The 25,391-nt window shown below is 34.2% G+C and overlaps 1 protein-coding gene across 1 annotated transcript in view; it reads left to right on the top strand.

Moving 5' to 3' along the window:
- Positions 1 to 22,860, top strand: part of LOC143246744 (cell adhesion molecule Dscam1-like) — a 38,282-nt gene extending 15,422 nt beyond the window's left edge. Inside the window, exons 5-14 of the mRNA XM_076493836.1 lie at positions 734 to 889; positions 3,323 to 3,393; positions 7,481 to 7,718; positions 8,944 to 9,042; positions 10,318 to 10,503; positions 11,703 to 11,999; positions 15,231 to 15,416; positions 16,894 to 17,076; positions 18,816 to 18,970; positions 22,610 to 22,860. Of these exons, the coding sequence (XP_076349951.1) occupies positions 734 to 889; positions 3,323 to 3,393; positions 7,481 to 7,718; positions 8,944 to 9,042; positions 10,318 to 10,503; positions 11,703 to 11,999; positions 15,231 to 15,416; positions 16,894 to 17,076; positions 18,816 to 18,970; positions 22,610 to 22,720 (1,682 nt within the window). The 3' untranslated portion in view covers positions 22,721 to 22,860. The remainder of the gene's footprint in view (positions 1 to 733; positions 890 to 3,322; positions 3,394 to 7,480; positions 7,719 to 8,943; positions 9,043 to 10,317; positions 10,504 to 11,702; positions 12,000 to 15,230; positions 15,417 to 16,893; positions 17,077 to 18,815; positions 18,971 to 22,609) is intronic.
- The last annotated feature ends 2,531 nt before the right edge of the window (positions 22,861 to 25,391 follow it).

Below are 25,391 nucleotides of genomic sequence, written 5' to 3'. Positions count from 1 at the left end.
ATGTCGGGCTCAAATGTAACGACGACCAGTTAGGATCATTCGCTGTCTCAAACCCCTAATCTAATAGTGGGATTTAGTAGCACGGTGATAAAGCCCTGACGCCTAAACGTGCGGAACTTATTCAGTGACACACCAACGTTAAAACCTTGGATCTTTTAAACTGCAGCCCGGAACGATAACTTCTACACCTTCAAAGGACCACTTATAAAACATTCAAACTCGTTACACCACGATCGTTGTTGTTTTATTGTCAAGTGTAAAGCTACACAGTGGACTGTCAGTTTGTGTGTCCATCACGGGTATCGAAATCCTTTTTAATAAGCCTTCAGATGTAATATTGGACCTCTGGTCTTTACTGTTCTACTTTTCGGTTCCTATTATTTCGAATCGATAATAATTAATGAAGATTGATTGGTTTTATACACAAAGTGGGCTATCTGTGCTCCGCCCACCGCAGGTATCGAAACTCGGTTTCTAGCATTCTAAATCCGCAGACGTATCGCTGTGCCGCTGAAAGGTTAACTGATGAAGATGTTTCAAATCAATATTGAACAAACTAGAGACAGAAACAGACAGCTGTGTAGATATTAGGTTAGTGAATTTAAAAAATAACAACGTTTTATAATAATTAGTTAGATAAGTAGTTCACAAAAAAATATAATAACTTTCTCTATGTAAATTTACACATTACTGAGAACGCATGTCAAATTTTTGTATTTTTCTATTGGTTTAGACACGTGGCAAGAAATAAGTGTTCCTTCCCCTCAAACATTTGTAATCATTCACGGACTTACTCCCGCCACAATTTACAAGGTGCGTGTTTTTGCCGAGAACACTGTTGGAAAGAGTAACTACAGCACCATCTCTACGGCAGAAACAGAAGAAGAAGGTAACTGGAAATAATGAAAATATTTTTAGTTTTCTATATTCTTTATATGTTCATTATTACGTCTAACACTTTGAAGAAGTACATTTTTATAGTTAAATATGCAACAACCAGAAAAAAATAAAATATTAAATTTCAGACGTTCATTATAATTATATTACTGTGTACGGGGATTTCTATATATCAAATAATAATATATGTTGGTTACCATCAGATATCATAAAATAAATATTTATTTAGAGTTGTATTTCGAATACGTAATACAACACAAGTTTTTTTATAGATGTGTTACTTGACATCTGACCTCACTTGTGCTCAAAATATGAGTTAAAATATGATATGAACGTGGTAGTACAATAAACATATACTACAATTTTTACGCTAATTCTAGTTCAGCACAATTCCTACGTGGAACATAATATCATTTAAGTATTAATCTATGTAAATAATATTTCTATTAGGATTAGATTTATTGCCCGACACATCGAAGTGGGTTAAGGCATTCCAGTCGTAATCTGAGGGTCGCGAGTTCGAATCCCTGCCGTACCAACATTCTCGCCCTTTCAGCCGTGGGGGCGTTATAATGTGTTGGTCAATCCCTCTTATCGTTGGTAAAAGAGTAGCCCAAGAGTTGGCAGTGGGTGGTGATGTCTAGCCTACTTTTCTCAGTAGCCTTAAACTGCTAAATTAGGGACGGCTAGCGTAGATAGCCCTCGTGTAGCTTTGCGCAAAATTCAAAAACAAACAAAGCATTAGATATTGTTTTGCAATAAAAGTGAAACATTCCAAGCAAATGAAGCTACTTGACGCAGTAAAATGTTGGGATAAATCAAATTTCTAAGATATTTTTCCCACATAAATAACAATTGTCATATAAGATGTGACCTGGTCATTGGTTCAGCACAACAGTGGAGAACGTTCATAAAAGTGTCCATGGTACTTACCAGGGCCGAGTTAAGGCTTTAGATAGCCTAGAATAATTCTGTAGGGCTAGCAAAAGGAAACTTGATACATAAATCATTGTATGATGCACACAATGGGATATTGCATTCTGTACATCACGGGAATCGAACCCGAGTTTGCTGTATTGTAAGTCAGCAAATTGAGCGATCAAGAAACTATAAATACTACCTATTAGTCATATTCTGAGCATTTCAAGCTGTGAGAATGTATTAATGAAAAATTACATAATATGTTAATATGAAATAATTAAAATCGCTATCGTTATAGAAAACTCAGTTTCAAACATGTTTACCCATGATAATTCAGTTTTTGATTAATTATTTTAATATTTTTCTCTTAGTTAGGCTAGATCCTCAATTCAAGGGGCGCAGAACAATTGCACCTAGTTGTTTCACCCTTTAGCTCCTTTACTGGAACCTTCGTTAGACAAAATGTTACATAGTGATACATTTGGTATTACACTGAGGATCTTTCACAAACGTTTCCATGGAAACAGCACTACAATGATGACAGAGACATCTAACGGAATTACAAAAATAAACAATAAAATATAACAATGAAATATTTGTAAAATGAAATGCATGGACTGCAAAAAACATTTATATATAGATAAAACAGTTAGGTGGTGAAATAACTGCTAGATGCTAAGAACATAATTACTAGATGCTAAGGACATAATTACTTGATACAAAGAACATGGAAAAACCAAAAGTATTGCTTTGGTTGTTGATAATTACACAGCTACACAATGGGCTATATATGCTGTGCCTACCACGGGTATTGAAAACCGATATTTAGCACCGTAAGCCTGAATATATCATTCTAGTTAATACAAAATAAATTTTTTAAACGTGTGAAATATTATGTGTAAACAAAAAAAAATATTTTGGATGCTTTAATAAAAAATAATGTGAAATCCAAAGTAAATAAACATCACGAACACTGTTATATTTGCACCAGATTTTATATAAAATAACTAATGAATGATAATTTGATTGGGTTTATCTCTAAGTTGAAAATATTTTTACTTCAAAAAATTCCACGTGATTAGATTTTACTTTTACAGGTAAAAGATTACGCTCGAAAAATAATATAATATTCCAGCTTAAAGAATTTTAAATAAATATTGTTAAATTGGAATTTTGTTAGATGTCGCTTTTACTCGTGTCATGCTGTTGCTAAGCGATAATTTTGTAAAAGAGTTCCACAGCGGTGCGTTGAACCCATCACTGAGTAACATTTTAATTTAGAAATATTCAATAACAGAGCTGGAGTAAATATACTTACATAGCTAAATGTTATAGAAGTGTTGTTAACATTTGAATGAATATTAGTTTTACAGTTAATTTTACCCAAAAAATTGATTATTTAAAAAAAAAATTATTGCTAAATATTAGAAATACAAAAGATAAAGGTTTTCGGCATTTTGTTTTATTTTTGTCGTTCTAACGTTCTGTTCATAACTGTTCTCAGCACCAGGGGCACCTCCACTGAACGTGCAAACCACAGCAACAGGGCCAAATTCAGTTAAGGTCTCGTGGGAAGTAAGTGGTACTTTTGAACAGTATACCGATAGATGGAACTCTTACGTAGTGTCAAATTTCTTGAGTAATATACTCGTTTAGTGTGTTTTGGTTCGAAGATTCAGTAAAATATTTTATGAAATAATCGGATATTTTAACTTAATTTACCGCCATTACATCTGTCTTATCATAATGTTAGGAAACTCTTTATATGATTTCTAACAGACACCTACAACATTACATCTTTGTAAGGGAAGCTAATATTTCTTTGTTCGAGTCACTTCTAGCTCTCTTAACTTCCCCTGACTGCTTGAAGCATCTTCAAATCTGCCATATTAATCATTTCAAGTATTCTAAAACCATAAATCTTTAAGTACAACCCTCACTACTACCACGAAAAGGGCAAAGAAAATCTAAAGTTCTTTATTACCTCAATAATCCCTCGAGCTTTAACCGCAAAATATCTTATACCGACACTCCAGACACATGTTGAAGCTTGCTTGTTTTTTGCGTCCATTAGTTGTGGATGCAGTTCTGAGACAGTGTAGGAACAAGAGACTGGTGTAGTGATGAAACACCAGTTCTATGAACAGGGAGCTCTATCCACCGCTTTTAATAACCGGAAATTGGATAGTATGCCAGAGCAAGGAGAACAGGGAAAAGTATATTGGCAATTGTTAAATATCTGTGTGGTTCGAACTCGAAATTTACTGCTCTAATTTAAATCGTCCAAACCTTGCTCGAAGCGAAGGGCTGTTTATGTTTGCAAAGCAAAACATGACACATTGCTTCGTAATATGTGCTTGTAATACAGAATTTTCGATTCTCTTCGGCTGGTAACATTTCTGGACACTGTACACGTGCTACTGACCCGAATATAATGCAGTCAGGTCCCCCATGTGACCTCTTCCTCACAGTTTTGTAGTCCTTCCAGCGAACTTTTTGTGCAGCAACCTGGTGTTCTAAGCCAATATCAGAAATGTGTGAGAAAAAATAAATAATAATAGGTGACCATAAGTTAAACACATTATATCCGCAATAGCCGGTGCTGACGAGACCTTTCACTCGATACCAGCTTGGCTTTTATAAGACAGAGCATAGTAGAGATCAAGGTATCAACTCGATGAACAGCAGTTGTTATGGCGTGCAGTTGATTAAGTGAGTTAAATTATTATCAACTTGATTAACTTCGTTATTGGGAGAGTTTCTTCTTATTTAAGAAGACATCTTAGTCGTACGGTTATCACCGAACTGTCATCTCTATTCTCAAGTCAATAGTTAAACATACCTTTAGAGCCGGCAACAAGATAACTATTTTTGTGTTAAAAATTACTACGTGTAAAGTTCTGATTGGATGATATAAATCAAACCACACGACGATGATTGGACAGTATGAATCAAAGCACACGACAGTTCAGATGGTGAATAGGTTTGGATATAGTTATAGTTGTGATATTGTAGATGTAGTTATAGTTGTGATATTGTAGACATAGTTACAGTTGTGATATTGTAGATGTAGTTATAGTTGTGATATTGTAGACATAGTTACAGTTGTGATATTGTAGATGTAGTTACAGTTGTGATATTGTAGATGTAGTTACAGTTGTGATATTGTAGACATAGTTATAGTTGTGATATTGTAGACATAGTTACAGTTGTGATATTGTAGACATAGTTACAGTTGTGATATTGTAGACATAGTTACAGTTGTGATATTGTAGATGTAGTTACAGTTGTGATATTGTAGATGTAGTTACAGTTGTGATATTGTAGACGTAGTTACAGTTGTGATATTGTAGACGTAGTTACAGTTGTGATATTGTAGACATAGTTACAGTTGTGATATTGTAGATGTAGTTACAGTTGTGATATTGTAGACACAGTTACAGTTGTGATATTGTAGATGTAGTTATAGTTGTGATATTGTAGACATAGTTACAGTTGTGATATTGTAGACATAGTTACAGTTGTGATATTGCAGATGTAGTTACAGTTGTGATATTGTAGACATAGTTACAGTTGTGATATTGTAGACGTAGTTACAGTTGTGATATTGTAGATGTAGTTACAGTTGTGATATTGTAGACATAGTTACAGTTGTGATATTGTAGATGTAGTTACAGTTGTGATATTGTAGACATAGTTACAGTTGTGATATTGTAGATGTAGTTACAGTTGTGATATTGTAGACATAGTTACAGTTGTGATATTGTAGACGTAGTTACAGTTGTGATATTGTAGGCATAGTTATACTTTAGTTTGTGTAACATAATTATAAAAATTATCTTTATTATTCTTTGATAGATTGTTTAGGCAGAGAATTCATGATGAAACTTTGTAGAATGGACGGCAACTGCCTATTGTGGAAACACAAGTGTAGAGGATGACATTTCGAAAGTCTTCTGAAGACGAAAGACTTTCGAAACGTGGTCCTCTTTACTTGTGCCTCCACCACAGGCAGTTGCCATCCATTCTACAAAGTTTCATCTTTATTATTTTTACAAAACGTGTTTTTTTATTCTTATGTTGTATTAGGAAAGAAACACTTCTGGGCATATAAGCACTTTTGGTCATATAAAAACGTAAAATAAAACTATTTGTCGAAATTCTTTACTGTTTTCTTAACCTGTTCAGTGCCGTAGACGAGATAACTCGTCCAAGCCGATCGGTAACACAGTGCTACGGACAAGTTAATTCGTTCTCAATAATATCTAACTTCAACGCTAGATGTCAGAACCATACATGTATTTGACCTACTTACAAATTATTTCACTTTCGATCCAAAATGGCGTCACGAAAAAGTTACAAAATGAAGAAGCATTAGAGTTGTATTGTAGCAGCTGAAATACTTGGCAGTCAACAGGTTAATTGAATTTATTGATCGCATGTAAATAAAACTATAGTGAAGTAATATAAAACATTAAATAACTTGTAAATTAATGAGTACTTCAAAAGACAACGAGGTTCTTACGTGAATTTTTTTGGTTAGTTGTTATTATTTTGTTATGTTGTAAGCACAAAACTGCACAATGGACTGTCTGCTTTCACCGCAAGGGATCAAATCCGGGATTTTAGCGTTATAATACCGCAGACATAGCACTGACTCACCACAAGACTACAAAATATTTAAGCCTGACATTTCTATCCTACAAATAAACCAAATAATCCAATCATTAGATTCTGCCGTTTTTTGATTGGTTCGTTAACGCCTGAATGCATTATATCTTAAAAATCTCTTAAATCAGAAAGGCCAAATTGCACTATGAATTGTGGGTAAATTTCACCAAAAAAGAAAAACAAAAGTTGGGGGAACAAAGGAGAAGCTTTTGACATCTTTGGAATTTGTTTTAAAAATGGGTTAAATGGTTGATTGAATGATTGATTTGAATTATGAACAAAGCTCTATGAAGGGCTACCTGTGCTCTATCCACCACGAGTATCGAAACCCGGTTTCTAGCGGTGTAAATCCACATTGAGGATCTGGTGAATTTAGGTGCGTATTCACACTACATACGCACGTTTAACAATACTGTAAACAAAAAATATGTTAATAATAAGAGCCTGAGCAAAAGTAACTATAGCTAACATTTTGATTGGACGGTAGGAATCAGACCACACGTTGAGCTCCGTTGATTGGACGGTAAGAATCAGACCACACGATGAGCTCTGTTGATTGGACAGCAACGAGGAACTGGCGGATTTCAACAATCGGACAACTACTTGATTCATTCTACAGGATGTTAAAATAGATTTTATGTAGGATTATTTTGGTTTGAAAAACAAAGATGTAAATATAATAAAAATGAATAATTCGCGGGGAAGATTCTACTTATTGTGAATGACATAAAACAGAATATCGATACCAACATTTTGATTTGTTGTGATTTGATTTCATTGGCTGTTCTGAAAGTTACTTCGCTTCTGTTGTTATGTAATAATGATTTCTAAACAATGCTTAAAGAATAGTGTTAGCTTCCTGTAATATATCAACGCTAATAATGGCTTCTAAACTTATACACACGTATTTGTTATAAGTTAAATGAGAATGATGGTTTGAGGTGTGCTCAGAGGACACTTTATTTTTAAAACTGTTAATGTTTTGTCTTAGCCGCCAGAAGAACAATTCTGGAACGGCAGAATCAAAGGTTACTACATCAGATATACCATAGTGACGTCACCAGAAACGTCTATGTACAAAACTGTAGAAATAAACGACAAGAAAGAAATGGAAACTCACGTGACAAACTTGCAGCGATCGACGAAGTACGCCGTTTCGGTTCAAGCATTTAACGGAAAAGGATCAGGTCCGCTGTCCGAGAGTGTACTGATTGAAACGTTGGCTGATGGTGAGAAAGGCCTAAGACACAATATGATTTTTAAGCTATTGGATAATTAATTTATTCCGCGTTTTAACATTTGATTTGTTTAATGGGGATGTTACATTTGAGCATTTGTAGTTTGTACTTGCCAACGTATGGTTAATTACCATATGTGAACCTTTGTTGTTATATGGCCTGGCAGGTTGTTTAGATACATTGCACGATATTATATATTGTAATATAAACTAAATAGAATCCATTAATTAATAATGGTGCTAATTAAACATAAGTTAAGTCAATGCGTAACTTTTTCGTAGTCGTGAAAACTGTGATAGCATTATCATGATGAGTTTGTCTGTTTGTAGTTAAGCAGAAACATACATAATAGTCAGTCTGTGCTGTGTCCACCACAAGTATTGAAACCCAGTTTTTGCCAAGAAAACATTCCTTTGGTTGTTTTAGACACGTTCTTGTCCAAGACAAAATGCCATTTGAGTCATTATAAAGTGGTCAATTGTAGTCTAAGGGGAGGGCCACTTCCTCCACGTTTTCCCAGTAGTGGTTATTTCTTTGACCTGTCTGTTAATGTATCATTAAATCACACACTAAGTCTTAAAGTAAAACTACTAAGCTGTTTCGTTCTTAATCAGCTTTAGATGTCAGATTTTCGTTTTCTGTTATTCTATCTATGTTTACCCAGTAGTTAGGCGTAGTGAGCACTTAAATAGCTAGCTTTAGGGTTAATAAAACATATGGTGTTCTAAAATTGAATCACACACATTTATTTAGAACCATAATAATGTTTTTCTTATGCGCTGGTAAACTGGAATCTTTAAATGAGAAAAAAATATATATATCGTGATTTATTGTTTAAGACCACTTACTGGTTAAAGTTGCTTTGTTTCTGTGTTACTAAAATGTTTGGACAATTTCAAGAGACATTCATTAAACAGTCTGTTACTTCATTCGACCTCATCTATTAAACGCCAGCAGTCACTTCGTTTGAGATCAGTGAGTTTACTGTAGTGCAAATAGGTAGCACGTGGTTAGCTTTGATCTTAACGAAACAAGTTATGATTGAATTTTCATTCTCAGCTGTGTGAAAAAAAAAAAATTATTGTGAACTGTCTGTAGGTTTAACGTACTTAGTGGAGATAGATAAACCAGTAAATATATCTTGACAAGTTCTGCATGGAACATGTTATTGATTGATATCGTAACAAGTTTATACATTGTACGAATCTTTAAACAGTGCCTCCTACGTCGCCACTACTAGACCTCACCTCATCTACGTCACACACTTTGACAATCTCCTGGAAAGACAGACAGAGGTTCGATAGTCCTGTGACAGGTAGGTTTTACCAAAATCTCCAGTTTTAGGTGAAAATCAACCAGCAAGTGTCACAAGTGAGCCTAAATAAAATATTTTACATCTTCTAAAATAAATGTGTATTTTTGTGTCAGTTTATGTTTACCCCCCAGTGGCTCAGTGGTATGTCTGCGGACTTACAACGCTAAAAACCGGGTTTCGATACCCGTGGTGGGCAGAGCACAGATAGCCCACTGTGTAGCTTTGTGCTTAATTAAAAACAACAACAACAGTTTATGTTTACTGTTTGTCTGTCTGTTTTCTTATCGCAAAGCCACATTGGGCTATCTGCTGAGTCCACCGAGGGGTTTGTGTTTACTCTATTTCGGAATAGACAATTTAAAAATAATTAAAAATACATGACAGTTAAAATTAATTCATAAATAAACGACAGTTTATAGTTAGTTAAGAAAAGGAAGGACAATTTAAAATTAAAGAGATTTTTTTTGTGAGCCTGTTCATTCATAAACAATATAATTTTATTGTTGAAGTTAATTTACATTGTATTGTATATTAAACCGTCACAGTTCATAAGAAGTGTTCTTTGTTTTAAGTAAAACTGAAAACAATACACGGAACGAACAAGGTGGTTAAGGCACTCGAGTCGTAATCCAAAGGTCGCGAGTTCGAAACCCTTTTACATCAAACATGTTCACATTTTCACTCGTGGGGCATTATAATGTGACGTTTAAGAGTTGGCGGTGGGTGGTGATGACTAGTTGCCTTTCCTCTAGTCTTACACTGCTAAATTAAGGAAGGCTAGCGCAGATGGCCCTCGTGTAGCTTTGCGCAAAATTCAAAAACAAACGGAACAGACAAACGTTGTCACAGCCTTCTCACAGCTGAGAAGTCCTTTGCGATTTCAGTTCAGAAATATTTCAAAGAGCATGAATGTAAGTTATGTAAATCTCAGCTTACGTCTGTAAATATTTATTTCAAATCACAGTTTGCTTGACGAGTGTAGAATTTAACATAAGTCGTCTGTCGTGTTTCTAAATATAATAACCGTCATGTAACTCATCGAATTTTATTTTGTATTAGGGTGTTTTAAACATACTCGTTTTGTGACAATACGAATGTTTATTAAAACCTAATTTTATATTGTCCGGTAGGTTGTCATAAGTTACTATTATTTTTCTCTTATTAATATTATCGTCACGACTTGTTTCATTTCGTCTTGGATTTTTAAAGCCAACAAAGAGATGTATTCTGTTAGTTATTTTTAACATTTTACAAAACTTTTGTTATTATTCCTAGAATATATTTTATACCAGAGAGAGGAGCACCATGACTGGGTGAAGACCACCCTTCGTTCTCAAGAAACGTCCTATATCGCTAGAGGGCTTAAATGTGGTTCTAGGTATCAATTTTATATCGTGTCAGTGAACAGTGTAGGGAGAAGCGAGCCAAGCGAGTTCTTGACTGGTCGTACAGATGGCGCTGGTAAGTTTTTCCGTCTTGAAATGTTATAATTTATTGTATTATTACAAATATATGGAGAAAAAAAATAGGAGGGACGTCGCGCAACATATTTCAAAATCATTCGTAAACCTCATATTTGAAATGTAATTAGGACTAAAAGAAAACAAAACTCAGAATTGAAGACCAATTATGGTTACACTTCTAACACCATCACGTGGTCATTCGTTGGAAGGTATTCGTAATGTGATGGACGACCCAAGGAATATTTTAAATCTTTGATAGATTTCAATAAAACACCACAAACGGATCAGCACCATATTAATAACATTCCCAGCTCCATATTATTTGTTTGTTTTTTAATTAAGCAGAAAGCTACACTGTGTTCTGCCCACCACAGTAATCGTAACCAGGTTTTTAACATTGTAAGTTCGCAAGCATGCAGTGTGCCACCTGTTCTAACTGGTTATATAAACGGATGTCTTGATTATATTTAAGCTTTTGGTATGCTTATTAGTGGTTAAACTACACAATGGGCTTTCTGTGTTCTGCTTTTATCAGATATCTAAATCCGATTTATTAGTGTTATATGCCCTCGGACAGAGTTTTAAAACCATCCACTCTACAAAAGCGAATTTAATATTTAGTTTTTCGTGTAAGTGCGTGTGTTTGTTTCTGTCAATCCTTATAAGATGTAAGATTGTCAGTCCTTCAAACTTGGGAGATTAAGTCACAGTTGACTTTGTTTGTTACAGGTGAACTTGTCCTTTCATGGACTTGTAATTACAGATATTATTGGTCTTTCCTTTGAGCTATATTAAAAGGAGTCGTCGGAATCCGTAAATATTTTAGAATGGAACTCTAGTTAACGTGCAACTATCAACAACTGATGTTAACTGTTTAACGTACAACTGTCATCAACTGATGTGAACTCTTTTTAACGTACAACTAACACGAACTTATGTTAACCCTAGTTAACGTACAACTAACACTAACTTATGCTAACCCTAGTTAACGTACAACTAACACTAACTTATGCTAACCCTAGTTAACGTACAACTAACACTAACTTATACTAACCCTAGTTAACGTACAACTAACACTAACTTATACTAACCCTAGTTAACGTACAATTAACACTAACTTATGCTAACCCTAGTTAACGTACAACTTACTTATATCTTAAGCTATTGCTCAGTAACAAATGTTTCCCTGTTTCTCAGCTCCTCTATCACCTTCTAAGAACGACTTTATTTTCTCTGATACAACGTCTGCAAGGCTCAACCTTTTTACATGGCAAAGTGGTGGATGTCCCATTGAAAGTTTTTCGATAAAGCTACGAAGAAAGCCCCTTTCTCATTGGAGGACCATAAAAGAACGAGTACTCTCCAGCCAATCGCAGTACACAATACAAAATCTCTCTCCAGGAACGTGGTACGACCTCCAAGTGACAGCCTACAGCAGCGCGGGAGCAACAGAAGCGCAATATGAGTTTCAAACATTGAATATTACATATGAAGGTAAGGTATCTTGAATTCGGTATATGATTAGATGTATTTGTGCAGGGCATCCGTAAGTAATTTGTTTCAAAAGTGAATAGAACCAAAATTAAGAGTAACAAATGTATTTAATTTTCCCTTTTGAAATTTATATGTCGTGCTGTGTTGTAGCATACAGAGTGCATAATTCTTCTCGTGGTTCATGGTATGTGCATATTTTAGTGACGTCACAACAGTACAAATTGCAACTGGTAAGAGTCCCTTATGTGACGTCATTTTAATGTCTACAGACTAACTGACAGACGACACACTACTGTATAGAGGTGTAAATAGTTAAAACAGGTGACTCTCCAGATGATCTTCGGCTCCCTTTCAGGAAAATTACAATATCACAGATGACGTTTCTTCCATTCTACCTATATTTATTGTAACAGCATTTCTTTAAATGCAAGATTTGAATAATAACGCAAATGAAATGTAATTGTAGACACCGAAATGGGTATATCCACTAGGTCGTACGCTATAAAACCTCTAGTACTGTTAGGCCTAAGTTCGATAAAGAGATGAATAATCACTGTACTCTGTACGTTTTTAACATTAGCTTAGTTAGGGCTAAACTATATTGTACTTAGTACTATCTATAAATAAATCTATAGTGCTGTTCCAAGACTTAACGTCATACCTTTTTGAAAACTTCAATATTTTAATATTAATTTAATATATGTTTAATAAAGAGAATTTACTTCCACATTTTTTGTTCATGGAGCAATTGTGATGACTTGTTTGTTGAGTTTTAGAGCTCTCTGGCGCAGGCACGCGCCTGCGCTGTTTTTCTGGGTAAACGTCTTACTGCGCATGTTTGTAAGGCGTACTGAAAGCAGAGTTGTAGTATGACAATATTTTTATGTATACGATTATATAAATGTATATGTATTATTATATAAATCTTGTATTTAAAAAGCACTGTTGCAATAAAGACACTTATATGAGAGCAAATGTCTTGCGAGTTTCAGCTGCTATATTGTAATAACACTTACTTTGTCTCTCACGATAATGCGTGCGCGCACTACTATCTAAATGCGCATGCGCACACACGTCATTTTCGTAACAGACACAAGAACAAGCATATTATTATATGGATATAATTATATAGATTATATAGATAAAATTATAAATAATTAATTGGTTGATTCTTTGGAGTTTGATAACAAAAACATAGTTATCTAAAAAATCCTTAATGCATTTTAACAGTATTTAATGCTTGGAACTATATACTTTGAGCCATTCTTAGTATCACAAGTATCGTGGATACTATAGTATCAGTAAGCCTTATTACAAACCGTATTATTAGACTTCATTTATTCAGTGATGACGAGAAAACCCACTTGTAGAGAAATTGTGTAAAAACGGCTGGTTTGGGTTGAGAAAACCAGATTCAAAGAACATAAAAAATTCACCTTCACACGTTTTCGAACACCGCAAGTGAAATAAACACAACATAACCATAGAAAACACTCAAATACTAAATAAAGAAACAAACATAAACAAACGCAAAATTAAAGAAGCCTTACTTATACAACAACTTAAACCCAAAATAAACCAATATAAAGGAACACCTTTATGCCTATATTAATAAATATATCTAACATATAAGCACGCCCTCTACATTTCCACACTCAATTACAGAACTGCATTCAAGCATGTGGTCAGCTATCGTTCAGTTACCTCTTTCTTTCTTTGTAAACGTGACAATGACCGAAGAAGGTCGAAACGTTGTTCGAACCTCCACATAAAAATTTTCTCAACCCAAACCAGTCGTTTTGCACTTATTGTTTGTGGATCACGAACATATCGGATTTTATATTATATTATAGAATTATTTCTTTTAAATATTACATTACTGTAGTTGGTAAACTGTGCGTGCTCTGTTTACCTTACCAAGAAGATATAGCAGGTTGTGTATTGTTAATAAACATTTTTACCAATCAGAACACATTGTCAGGTGGATTGGTTTGTTTGTATTGTTATCAAGTACGAACAACGTTTATAAAACCACGTAATCTGTTTGCATCACAATATAATATGTTTTATCTATCAATAAGCATTGTTATCATTGTTAAATCCACGTGTTTTATCTTCATCACCAATATAACAGGTTTTGTATTATCTTTATGTATTGTTATCAGCAGGAATTTCATTGTTAAAACCAATTTATATTTTACCATTTCCAAGACTCAATAATTTTATTTTTCTATTAGGCTTGTGTTTGAATGAAAATTTTACTATTTGAATCTAAGAGTTATTTATTAACAGACTTTACTCTATATATATTATAAAGTAACTTCTAATAGTCATGAAAACTGTTTGAACCTGAGGGCCATGTTGCCATTGTTAGGTTTGGTTCGGTGTTTTTAAATTCATACTTCTTAGCAAGTATTTATCTATTTTATCACAGTTTACAGCTTTTACAGTAAGTAAAATTAATTATTATAACAGTTAAGCCGTTTCGATCACTGATGCGATCATTATCCACTACAGATGGTTTTACAGTAAAATATGTTTCAGTATTCAAAATCTAATAACATATTTATATTCTAGAGTTGATTGTAGTTACTCATGCTGGTAAATATCAGTCTGGATGAATTTTGCAGATTTTATGTAGGGTTAAACGAAAAATAATATGGAATATTGTATGAAAAATATTTGCCCTAGCTTAGGAATGTGTGGGAAATAATGATATATAGAGATGCACGTGGGTATTTGTTGACTGTGGGGTTCACTGACTTTATTAGTAAACCTTCTCTGATTTTTTTTCTTCTCTTAGTGTTAGGCTTATGACTAGCACTGTGCCTTTATGTTCAAGAAAACACTTTGTTTTTGTTCATATACTTACGGATTTTTTCGAAAGGTGTTTTTGGTGTTCTTTTAACCTGATCGAGCGCAGATAGCCCTCGTGTAGCTTTGCGCGAAATTCAAAACAAATAAACAAACAAATTAAACTGATCTTCAATTGATGTCCTGTTTCACCTTTGTAAAAAGGCCAGGCAACTGTTACATTGCATTTTGTATTGCATTTTGAATAAGTAGCCACAATCAGTTCTACAATTTAAATACACTGTTGGATGTTCAATATTGATTTAAATACTGAAACGCTCCACCAGTAATCGAAACGTCGTACGTTCTAAAAACTGATTTTTCTTCTGTAAAAGCTGTAACTCAAAACGAAACTTTTTTTGTTTTTTTCTAAAACAGAAGGGCCTGTGTTAGAAGTGCTGACCACTCCTCCGAGGCCTGAAGAGTCTGAGCTAACATTACCTTTCCTCTTGGATGTCACCATAATTGTGCCTGTTATCACTTCAGTTGTTATCATCATCATCATCATTGTTGTCGGCTGTGTTCTGTGTAATAAGAGAAGTTTCCATCACAGCAGCAGCAGTGGTAAGCCTAAATCTACTGTAAACTAACTAGAGATATTGAGTAGCATAATGACGAGTGATTTGGTTGTCGTGAAGTTACAGAAAGGGTTAACTGTCTTCTGCTTACCTAAACGTCGTAAGCCGAATGACTTATAATAGGTTATTGTTGTTTTTGATTCAAGCACAAAGCTACACAATGGGCTCTCTGTGCTCTGCCCAACCCAACACGGGTATCGAAACCCGGATTTTAGCGTTGTAAATCCGTAGACATATCGCTGAGACACTGGGGGTGATTTATAATAGAATATAAAGAATAGAGTAAATTATACGAAATTTGTTTTTTTTTAATTTCGCGAAAAGCTACTCGAGGGCTATCTGCGCTAGCCGTCCCTAATTTTGCAGTATAAGACCAGAGGGAAGGCAGCTAGTCATCACCACCCACCTCCAACTCTTGGGCTACTCTCTTATCAACGAATAGTTGGATTGACCGTCACTTTATAACGCTTTCACGGCTGAAAAGACGAGCATGTTTGACGTGACGGGGATTCGAACCCACGACCCTAGGATTACGAGTCGAGTGCCTTATCCACCTAGCCATGTCGAGTCTATTATTTTGAAGTTAAGCACAAAGCTACAGAATCGACTGTCTGTGGTCTGCCCACCACGAGTATTTAAACCTGGATTCTAGTGTTGTAAGTCCGCAGACATATCGCTGTTCCACTGGTGGCGGTTGAGACGCTATTTTTATTATGAAACTTCATAAAGAACAACTGTTATGGTATGAACTAGACGAAGTTTGTGAAACATAAATTTTATTAATTTTTATATGAGTCATTTGCAAATTCGAATAAGGTTAAGGGTTAATAAGGTATTATTATTTATTTTAACACCGATTATTGATTTTTATATCATTGTTTATTTTTACTCGAATTATCTTTTCAAAAAGCACAATTTATAAACCTTTACTATGAATTTTTTAGTACCATCAGAGGTCCAGTATGGCCACGTGGTTAAATCATTCGACTCGTACTCCGAGAATCGCGGGCTCGAATCTCCGTCACACCGAACATGCTCGCCCTTTCAGCCGTGGGGACGTTATAAAGTGACAGTCAATCCCACTATTCGTTGGTTAAAGTAGCCCAAGGGTTGGCGGTGGATGGTGATGACTAGCTGCCTTCCCTCTAGTCTTACACTGCTAAATCAGGGACGGCTAGCGCAGATAGCCTTCGAGTAACTTTGCGCGAAATTGAAAAAAAACAACAACAGAAAACATCAATGATACTGGTGATGAAATGTGGTACCGCCGTCCAAAATTAAGAAATACAGAACAAATGCAGTTGAACTATAATGTTAGAAACATCTCGAAAAATAGTTACATGCGTATTAGTATATTATACTGCGTTGATTGTTTATGTGATCTATGTTCAGTTTTATTCTTTGAATAACAAGAAATAATTTAGAGATGAGCTCGTAACGAGAAAAATCGTTGGATTTATCAGAAGGATCCAGAAATTCACAGTTTAAATCCAGACGAGCCGCGGAGACTATGGTTCTGAAGGAAATTGAAGCGCCACCTAACCACGGATGCATGTCAACTGGAATTTCCAGTGATGATGGAACACAAAGATCATCTTCTTCTAGCCAGTCTCGTCCTATATCATCAGTGGTGCCATCTGCCAGTGGTAACGTGTACTTCGATTTATATTTTACAATAATAGCATAGCTGACTTGACAGTTATTGGAAATTTTATCTCACACAATCTTTTTGTCTGAGGTTAAATATCTCTTTAGTTAAAGTTCGTTTAAAACATGAACATGGAAAAGAAAATATGATACTGAGTCATATGTACCTGGATGTTAGCTTAATATGAACTACGTCAGAATGTGAAATCGTTGTCAAACTTCGAAACGAATTACAAAATTACACATTTCATTTTTTATTCATTTGTTCTTGCCATATAATTTACTTTATGTCTTCCAGTTTATCAGCGATGACGCTTATACAAATATAATTCTTATTGGGCTATAAAAGAAACCATTGTGTTTTTTGTCTGGTTGCCATTCGATCATATTATCAAAAAGGATCTGTGATGTTGAGAAAACCCACTTGTAGAGAAATATATATGTAAAAACGGCTCGTTTGGTTTGAGAAAATATTTTACGTTGAGAACCACACAACGTTTCGACCTTCTTCAGTTATCGTCAGGTTTACAAAGAAAGAAAGAGGTAACTGACCGGAAGCTGACCACATGTTTGAAAGGGGTTGGTGTAACTGAGTGTCGGAATGTAGAGGGCGGTGTTAGATGTTTGAATATATAATTTTATATTATTTATTTTATTATTTTTAATATAGGTATAAAGGTGTTCTTTTGTGTTGGTTTATTTTGGGTTTAAGTTGTTGTGTAAGTAAGGCTTCTTTAATTTTGCGTTTGTTTATATTTGTTTCTATATTTAGTATTTGAATGATTTCTATGGTTATGTTGTGTTTATTTGACTTGCATTGTTCGAAAACATGTGAAGGTGACGAAGAAAAAAAATCACGAAACCATATACTGCTGCATACCATATATTCCCGACATCAGCAGAAAAATAACCAACATTTGGCAAAAACTAGTAACAAAATATGATATTCCAGTTAATACTAAATTTATTCAAAAACCAGGCACAAAACTGAGGACTACACTGTGTAAAAACTACACTGACAAATACCACACCAACATTATTTATAAAATACAATGTGATAACTGCCACAACTTCTATATTGGAGAAACAAGTAGAAAAATGGAAACCAGATTCAAAGAACACAAAAGTCACCTTCACGCGTTTTTGAACACTGCAAATCAAATAAACATAACATAAGCATAGAAAACACTCAAATACTAAATAAAGAAACAAATATAAACAAACGCAAAATTAAAGAAGCCTTACTTATACAACAACTTAAACCCAAAATAAACCAATACAAAGGAACACCTTTATACCTGTATTAAAAAATATAATCAAACATCTAAGCATGCCCTCTACATTCCGACACTCAGTTACACAACCCCTTTCAAACATGTGGTCAGCTTCCGGTCAGTTACCTCTTTCTTTCTTTGTAAACCTGACGATAACTGAAGAAGGTCGAAACGTTGTTCGGTTCTCAACGTAAAATATTTTCTCAACCCAAACTGAGCCGTTTTTACATATATATTTCAAAAAGGATCTGTCATTAGTCTAAACCTTCCAAATTTTTGTTACGGCTAGTATTAACCCAAGACTGCCAGTAGTACGGTCAGTAATTGTACCCAAACATTGGGTGTGTATGTACGTCATAACTGTTCTCTTGATAGAGACGTGTAGATGTTTTAAAACAGTAAAGACAAATGTTTGAGATGAGAATCAATGAAAAATAAAATGTCTGAAATCCATATTTCACCAGTTCTGTTACCTGGGGACGATGAAGGTCATCCTTACGCAACTCCTTACGACACAGTTCATGAGCATCATTTAGGGGACCCAGGAACTTCAGCAGTTCGGACTTTGACCAGAGGATTCCGGGATAAACGTGGGGACAATCTCTACATCAGCAGGCAGGTAAACATGGACAGTATCTTATCGACGAGGTAAATCAATAGAGTAATTCGGTTCTTTGATATAAGAACAATAAATAAATATTTAATCACCGAGACTTAAGCACGTTATTAAACTTGTTTTTTCCCTACCTTCTACTTTGAAGAAACAATAGCTGACTACATTAATTTTTATTAACCCTAGAAAGGATGGCATTTGTTATTGATTTTATGCGTGAAAATCACTTACCATCATTTTATTTCTGCAGCCGTTCTCAGCCTACTTCATTGTCCCCACGGACAATCATAAGTTTATGGAGTTACTACGCCAAACCCAAGGTTCAATTCCCGTAGTAAACACAGCAAATAGCCCAGTGTGGCTTTGCTCTGAAACAAACCAACGAAAGATTTTCATTTAGTTCCCTTACTTAAATTTAAGCAAAAAGAAATGCAATTGGTTTCTCAATCTTAAGTACAAGACAAGGAATATTTATTGTTGTTTTAGATCTAACTTTTATCGTTAGTTGATTTCAAACATATTGAACGAATATGATGAAGGGAACTATTGTTATTTTGGATTCAAAGTGTTTAGGTTCATATTATAACACTATAATAATAAGATAGATAAATACTTAAACTCGTATTACTGGCGTAATTGTATTAAAGTTTTATAGGTTGGATATAATAATGCGTTTTTTAATCGGGTTTTAATCATGAAAGGTGAATTACTGTTGTAATTCAACACAAATAATTTATTTGTTCTTATTCGAAACGATTTTCATAACACACTAATCAGTCACTAGATGACAGCACAAGTCTACCTGTTGTATTATTAGTTTACATTTACGTCGACTGTGTAGAAAAAGGATCCATATCCAGCCTAATATAAATTACATCTGTTTATTTTATACTTGAAATATATGAGATAATTTGAAAATTTAGCGAACGAATACATTTCTAATTTCAATGTTTATATTTGTGTTTATTTTGGTAAAATACACTGACAGTCAAGAAAACCTTTTATAATCCAACAAATTCTTGTTTCAATGAATTGTGTTAAGTGGCTGCTAGTTCATGTATGTAATTAAAATAATTGAAATAATCTTTTTACATCGGTAATAATGTACTCTTTTTAAAACGGCAAATGTCACGCTTACAATAAATAAACAAACAAACAAAAACACGACATGAAAATAAATTATGAAACTAATCACCGAGATGTTTGAGTCTGTGTTACTGTTTATTTGATCATTGGAAGTTCCTTTTCTCACCAAAAATAATTTAAACACGACTTTTGTTTAGACTATTGGTACGAAAACGAACTACAATATAAATATGACAAGTTGTAATGTGAACAAAATTCGGTCGACCCTCAGATGAGTGCCTTAACCACCTGGCCATGCTAAGCCTTGTTCGATGAATAGGAGATAGTCTAGTCCAGTTAGTGGTAAGAAAAGCGTTTTACTCATCTGTTTACAAGATCTACTAAACAAACGAACGGTCGGACTAATTTCACAAATAACGCTAAACAGTCACTTATTTGCTAATTTGTTTTGTACCTACAATATTTTTAGGATCATTATTGTGTGTGTGTTTCTTATGTCGCCAACACAGTAACCAACAGCCAAGGTTATTTTAATGTATCAATAACAATGTCACTAACACAGTGACCAACAGCCAAGGTTATTTTAATGTATCAATAACAATGTCACTAACACAGTGACCAACAGCCAAGGTTATTTTAATGTATCAATAACGATGTCACTAACACAGTGACCAACAGCGAAGGTTATTTTAATGTATCAATAACAATGTCGCTAACACAGTGACCAACAGCGAAGGTTATTTTAATGTATCAATAACAATGTCGCTAACACAGTGACCAACAGCCAAGGTTATTTTAATGTATCAATAACAATGTCACTAACACAGTGACCAACAGCCAAGGTTATTTTAATGTATCAATAACAATGTCACTAACACAGTGACCAACAGCCAAGGTTATTTTAATGTATCAATAACAATGTCGTCACAACACAGTGACCAACAGCCAAGGTTATTTTAATGTATCAATAACAATGTCACTAACACAGTGACCAACAGCCAAGGTTATTTTAATGTATCAATAACAATGTCACTAACACAGTGACCAACAGCCAAGGTTATTTTAATGTATCAATAACAATGTCGCAACACAGTGACCAACAGCCAAGGTTATTTTAATGTATCAATAACAATGTCGCTAACAACACAGTGACCAACAGCCAAGGTTATTTTAATGTAATATCAATAACAATGTCGCTAACACAGTGACCAACAGCCAAGGTTATTTTAATGTATCAATAACAATGTCACTAACACAGTGACCAACAGCCAAGGTTATTTTAATGTATCAATAACAATGTCACTAACACAGTGACCAACAGCCAAGGTTATTTTAATGTATCAATAACAATGTCACTAACACAGTGACCAAGAGTCAAGGTTATTTTAATGTACCAATAACGATGTCGCTAACACAGTGACCAACAGCCAAGGTTATTTTAATGTATCAATAACGATGTCGCTAACACAGTGACCAATGAGCCAAGGTTATTTTCTCCTCATCAAGGTTAATCAACAATCTCCCACTAACATGTCTGTGGCCAACCAGCCAAGATTATTTCGATACCCCTGCTGCTAGCCAGTGCTCAAATTGTCTAACAACTTATTTTGCTCATATCTTCTCACGTTATCAGAACGGCTGGTTGAAAAGTAAAAATTTGGTAAACATTACCGATATGAGTCAAAATTATGAAGTTCCAACAGTTGTATCTTGCTGGTAAGGACAAAAATAGAACGTTAAATTCATAACTACTTAATAAGTAATAAAGTAACCATTGACAATATAGCATAACAATAATTAATTCATTATGTATAGTCATGGTTTTGATTAATTAACAAATATACTTTTTACTTCATTTATGTGGTGTCTTTAAACTATCCTGTTGTTAAAAGGTTTTAGTTTTCTTTTTTGGTGGTTTATGGTTAGATAGGACAGCCCTTTTGCCGTTTGTCATTACTTGCTTTATTATTAGAAAATAATCACATTACACACAATAAATAGTCCCTTTCCCATGAGGCTGAGAACAAAGATTTAACGTTTTAACACCAAAATCTGGGGTTCGATCTGCAGAAAATCCAACTTGGGTAATCCATTCTGATCTCTGAACCTTATGAAAGAAAACAAACAACGAATTCGGATCTCTTCGTCAACCGTCGTCATAAATGCTTTACTAAAACATTTTGATGTAACTTGAAGCAGTTTTATTGGCTAAGAACATACTCCGGTAGAACATTTCCACGTAGCTACATTTTATTATTTATTTCTTACAGACAAACATACATTTATTTTTTATTTTATTCTTAATATTATGGTGACTTAGTTTTCAGTCCGATTTATTTTTCCTTTCGGTTGAGACTGTAATTTTATAAGCGCTTACTAGCAATGACCGTGTTTTTCTACAAAGGATATTAATAGCATAGAATGACGTACTTTAAACCAATAGGAATTGTTTTCTGTTTACTTTTATTGATCGCTCGGATTTCTTACATTACTGTCGTCAACAGCGTTTCAGTATACAAGAAACTTTGACTTAGTATAGTTTTTATTCTTTCAAAACAGCAATGCCGTCCAGATAGACTTTACGAAGCCTTGAAACCAACCTTTCTTCCTCCACCAATACCACTGGAGCCACCTGGAGACGAAATGTTTCTATATGCCAGAGACACGTGACTCATACGTGTAGCTTGTGAGCCTTGTTTTGTAAATATGTTGTTGCTGGGTTGTTTTTTTCTTCTGCTTTTGTGCGAATGTAAGCCTATTTTGATGTGAAATGTGGAGATTGTAATGTAAAATAAATAATTTCTTTAAAATATCTTAAAAGTTATTTGGGAATTGTATTTAAAGAATGTAAACAGTTTGAATACACTGGTTGCAAAACGGATTTTAATCGAAAAACCACAGGTATACAGAAGAACCACGTATTGTTTGCTTACTATTTATAAGTGCCATTAAATTTAAATAGAGTAAGTTTTCATTTTTGTCTACTTGGAGTTTGTAACGCATAATGTATAGTTGTAAAGCAGGGCATTCGAAAAACACGAGACCACGATTACGTAGTTTTATTAATATACGTAATGCATCATTTATTTACACTACAGTTGTACATTGTAGACGGTATGTTTATATTTTCACTATAATTTTCTGTTATATGTCGTTCCTAAGTTTAGCAAGAAGGATATAAGGAAATAGTAAGGACAACACACCTAATAATATATGTATGTAGTGCGTATAGTTTTGTATTATTAGACGAGTTAGGGCGATAACAACTTGATACAAAACCAGGCTTTAAAACCCAACTAATGTATACAAAAAAACTTAAACAAACCATAGTAAGCTATATAGACCCGCGTTATATATAAGTAATACCAGTCTGAACTTAAAAAGGCTAGTGAGACAACTATGAAATATACCAGTCTGACTTAATAAGGCTAGTGAGACAACTATGAAATATACCAGCCTGAACTTAAAAAGGCTAGTGAGACAACTATGAAATATACCAGTCTGAACTTAATAAGGCTAGTGAAACAACTATGAAATATACCAGTCTGACTTAATAAGGCTAGTGAGAAAACTATGAAATATACCAGTCTGAACTTAAAAAGGCTAGTGAGACAACTATGAAATATACCAGTCTGAACTTAATAAGGCTAGTGAAACAACTATGAAATAATCCAGTCTAAACTTAAAAAGGATAGTGAGACAACTATGAAATATACCAGTCTGAACTTAAAAAGGCTAGTGAGACAACTATGAAATATACCAGTCTGAACTTAAAAAGGCTAGTGAGACAACTATGAAATATACCAGTCTGAACTTAAAAAGGCTAGTGAGACAACTATGAAATATACCAGTCTGAACTTAAAAAGGCTAGTGAGACAACTATGAAATATACCAGTCTGAACTTAAAAGGCTAGTGAGACAACTATGAAATATACCACTCTGAACATAATAAGGCTAGTGAGACAACTATGAAATATACCAGTCTGAACTTAATAAGGCTAGTGAGACAACTATGAAATATACCAGTCTGAACTTAAAAGGGCTAGTGAGACAACTATGAAATATACCACTCTGAACTTAAAAAGGCTAGTGAGACAACTATGAAATATACCAGTCTGAACTTAAAAAGGCTAGTGAGACAACTATGAAATATACCAGTCTGAACTTAATAAGGCTAGTGAGACAACTATGAAATATACCAGTCTGAACTTAAAAAGGCTAGTGAAACAACTATGAAATATACCAGTCTGAACTTAATAAGGCTAGTAAAACAACTATGAAATATACCAGCCTGACTTAATAAGGCTAGTGAGACAACTATGAAATATACCAGTCTGAACTTAAAAAGGCTAGTGAGACAACTATGAAATATACCAGTCTGAACTTAAAAAGGCTAGTGAGACAACTATGAAATATACCAGTCTGAACTTAATAAGGCTAGTGAAACAACTATGAAATAATTCAGTCTAAACTTAAAAAGGCTAGTGAGACAACTATGAAATATACCACTCTGAACATAATAAGGCTAGTGAGACAACTATGAAATATACCAGTCTGAACTTAATAAGGCTAGTGAGACAACTATGAAATATACCAGTCTGAACTTAAAAAGGCTAGTGAGACAACTATGAAATATACCACTCTGAACTTAAAAAGGCTAGTGAGACAACTATGAAATATACCAGTCTGAACTTAAAAAGGCTAGTGAGACAACTATGAAATATACCAGTCTGAACTTAATAAGGCTAGTGAAACAACTATGAAATATACCAGTCTGAACTTAATAAGGCTAGTGAAACAACTATGAAATAAGAATATACCAGCCTGACTTAATAAGAGGCTGAGTGAGGCAACTATGAAATATACCAGTCTGAACTTAAAGGCTGGTGAGACAACTATGAAATATACCAGTCTGAACTTAATAAGGCTAGTGAGAAACAACTATGAAATAATCCAGTCTAAACTTAAAAAGGAAGCTAGTGAGACAACTATGGAAGGCATGTACCACTCTGAACATAATAAGGCTAAGTGAGACAACTATGAAGATATACACAGTCTGACTTAATAAGGCTAGTGAGACAACTATAGAAATATACCAAAACTCTGAACTTAATAAGGCTAGTGAGAGACAACTATGAAATATACCACTCTGAACAATAATAAGGCTAGTGAGACAACTATGAAATATACCAGTCTGAACTTAAAAGGGCTAGTGAGACAACTATGCAAATATACCACCTGAACTTAAAAAGGCTAATTGGAGACAACTATGAAATATACCAGTCTGAACTTAAAAAGGCTAGTGAGACAACTATGAAATATACCAGTCTGAACTTAAAAA

The sequence above is a fragment of the Tachypleus tridentatus genome, chromosome 3 (assembly GCF_004210375.1).
Source record: "Tachypleus tridentatus isolate NWPU-2018 chromosome 3, ASM421037v1, whole genome shotgun sequence".
Classification (NCBI taxonomy): Eukaryota; Metazoa; Arthropoda; class Merostomata; order Xiphosura; family Limulidae; genus Tachypleus; species Tachypleus tridentatus.
The sequence above is the reverse complement of the archived record's forward strand: the minus strand, read 5'-3'. Positions and strand labels throughout refer to the sequence as shown.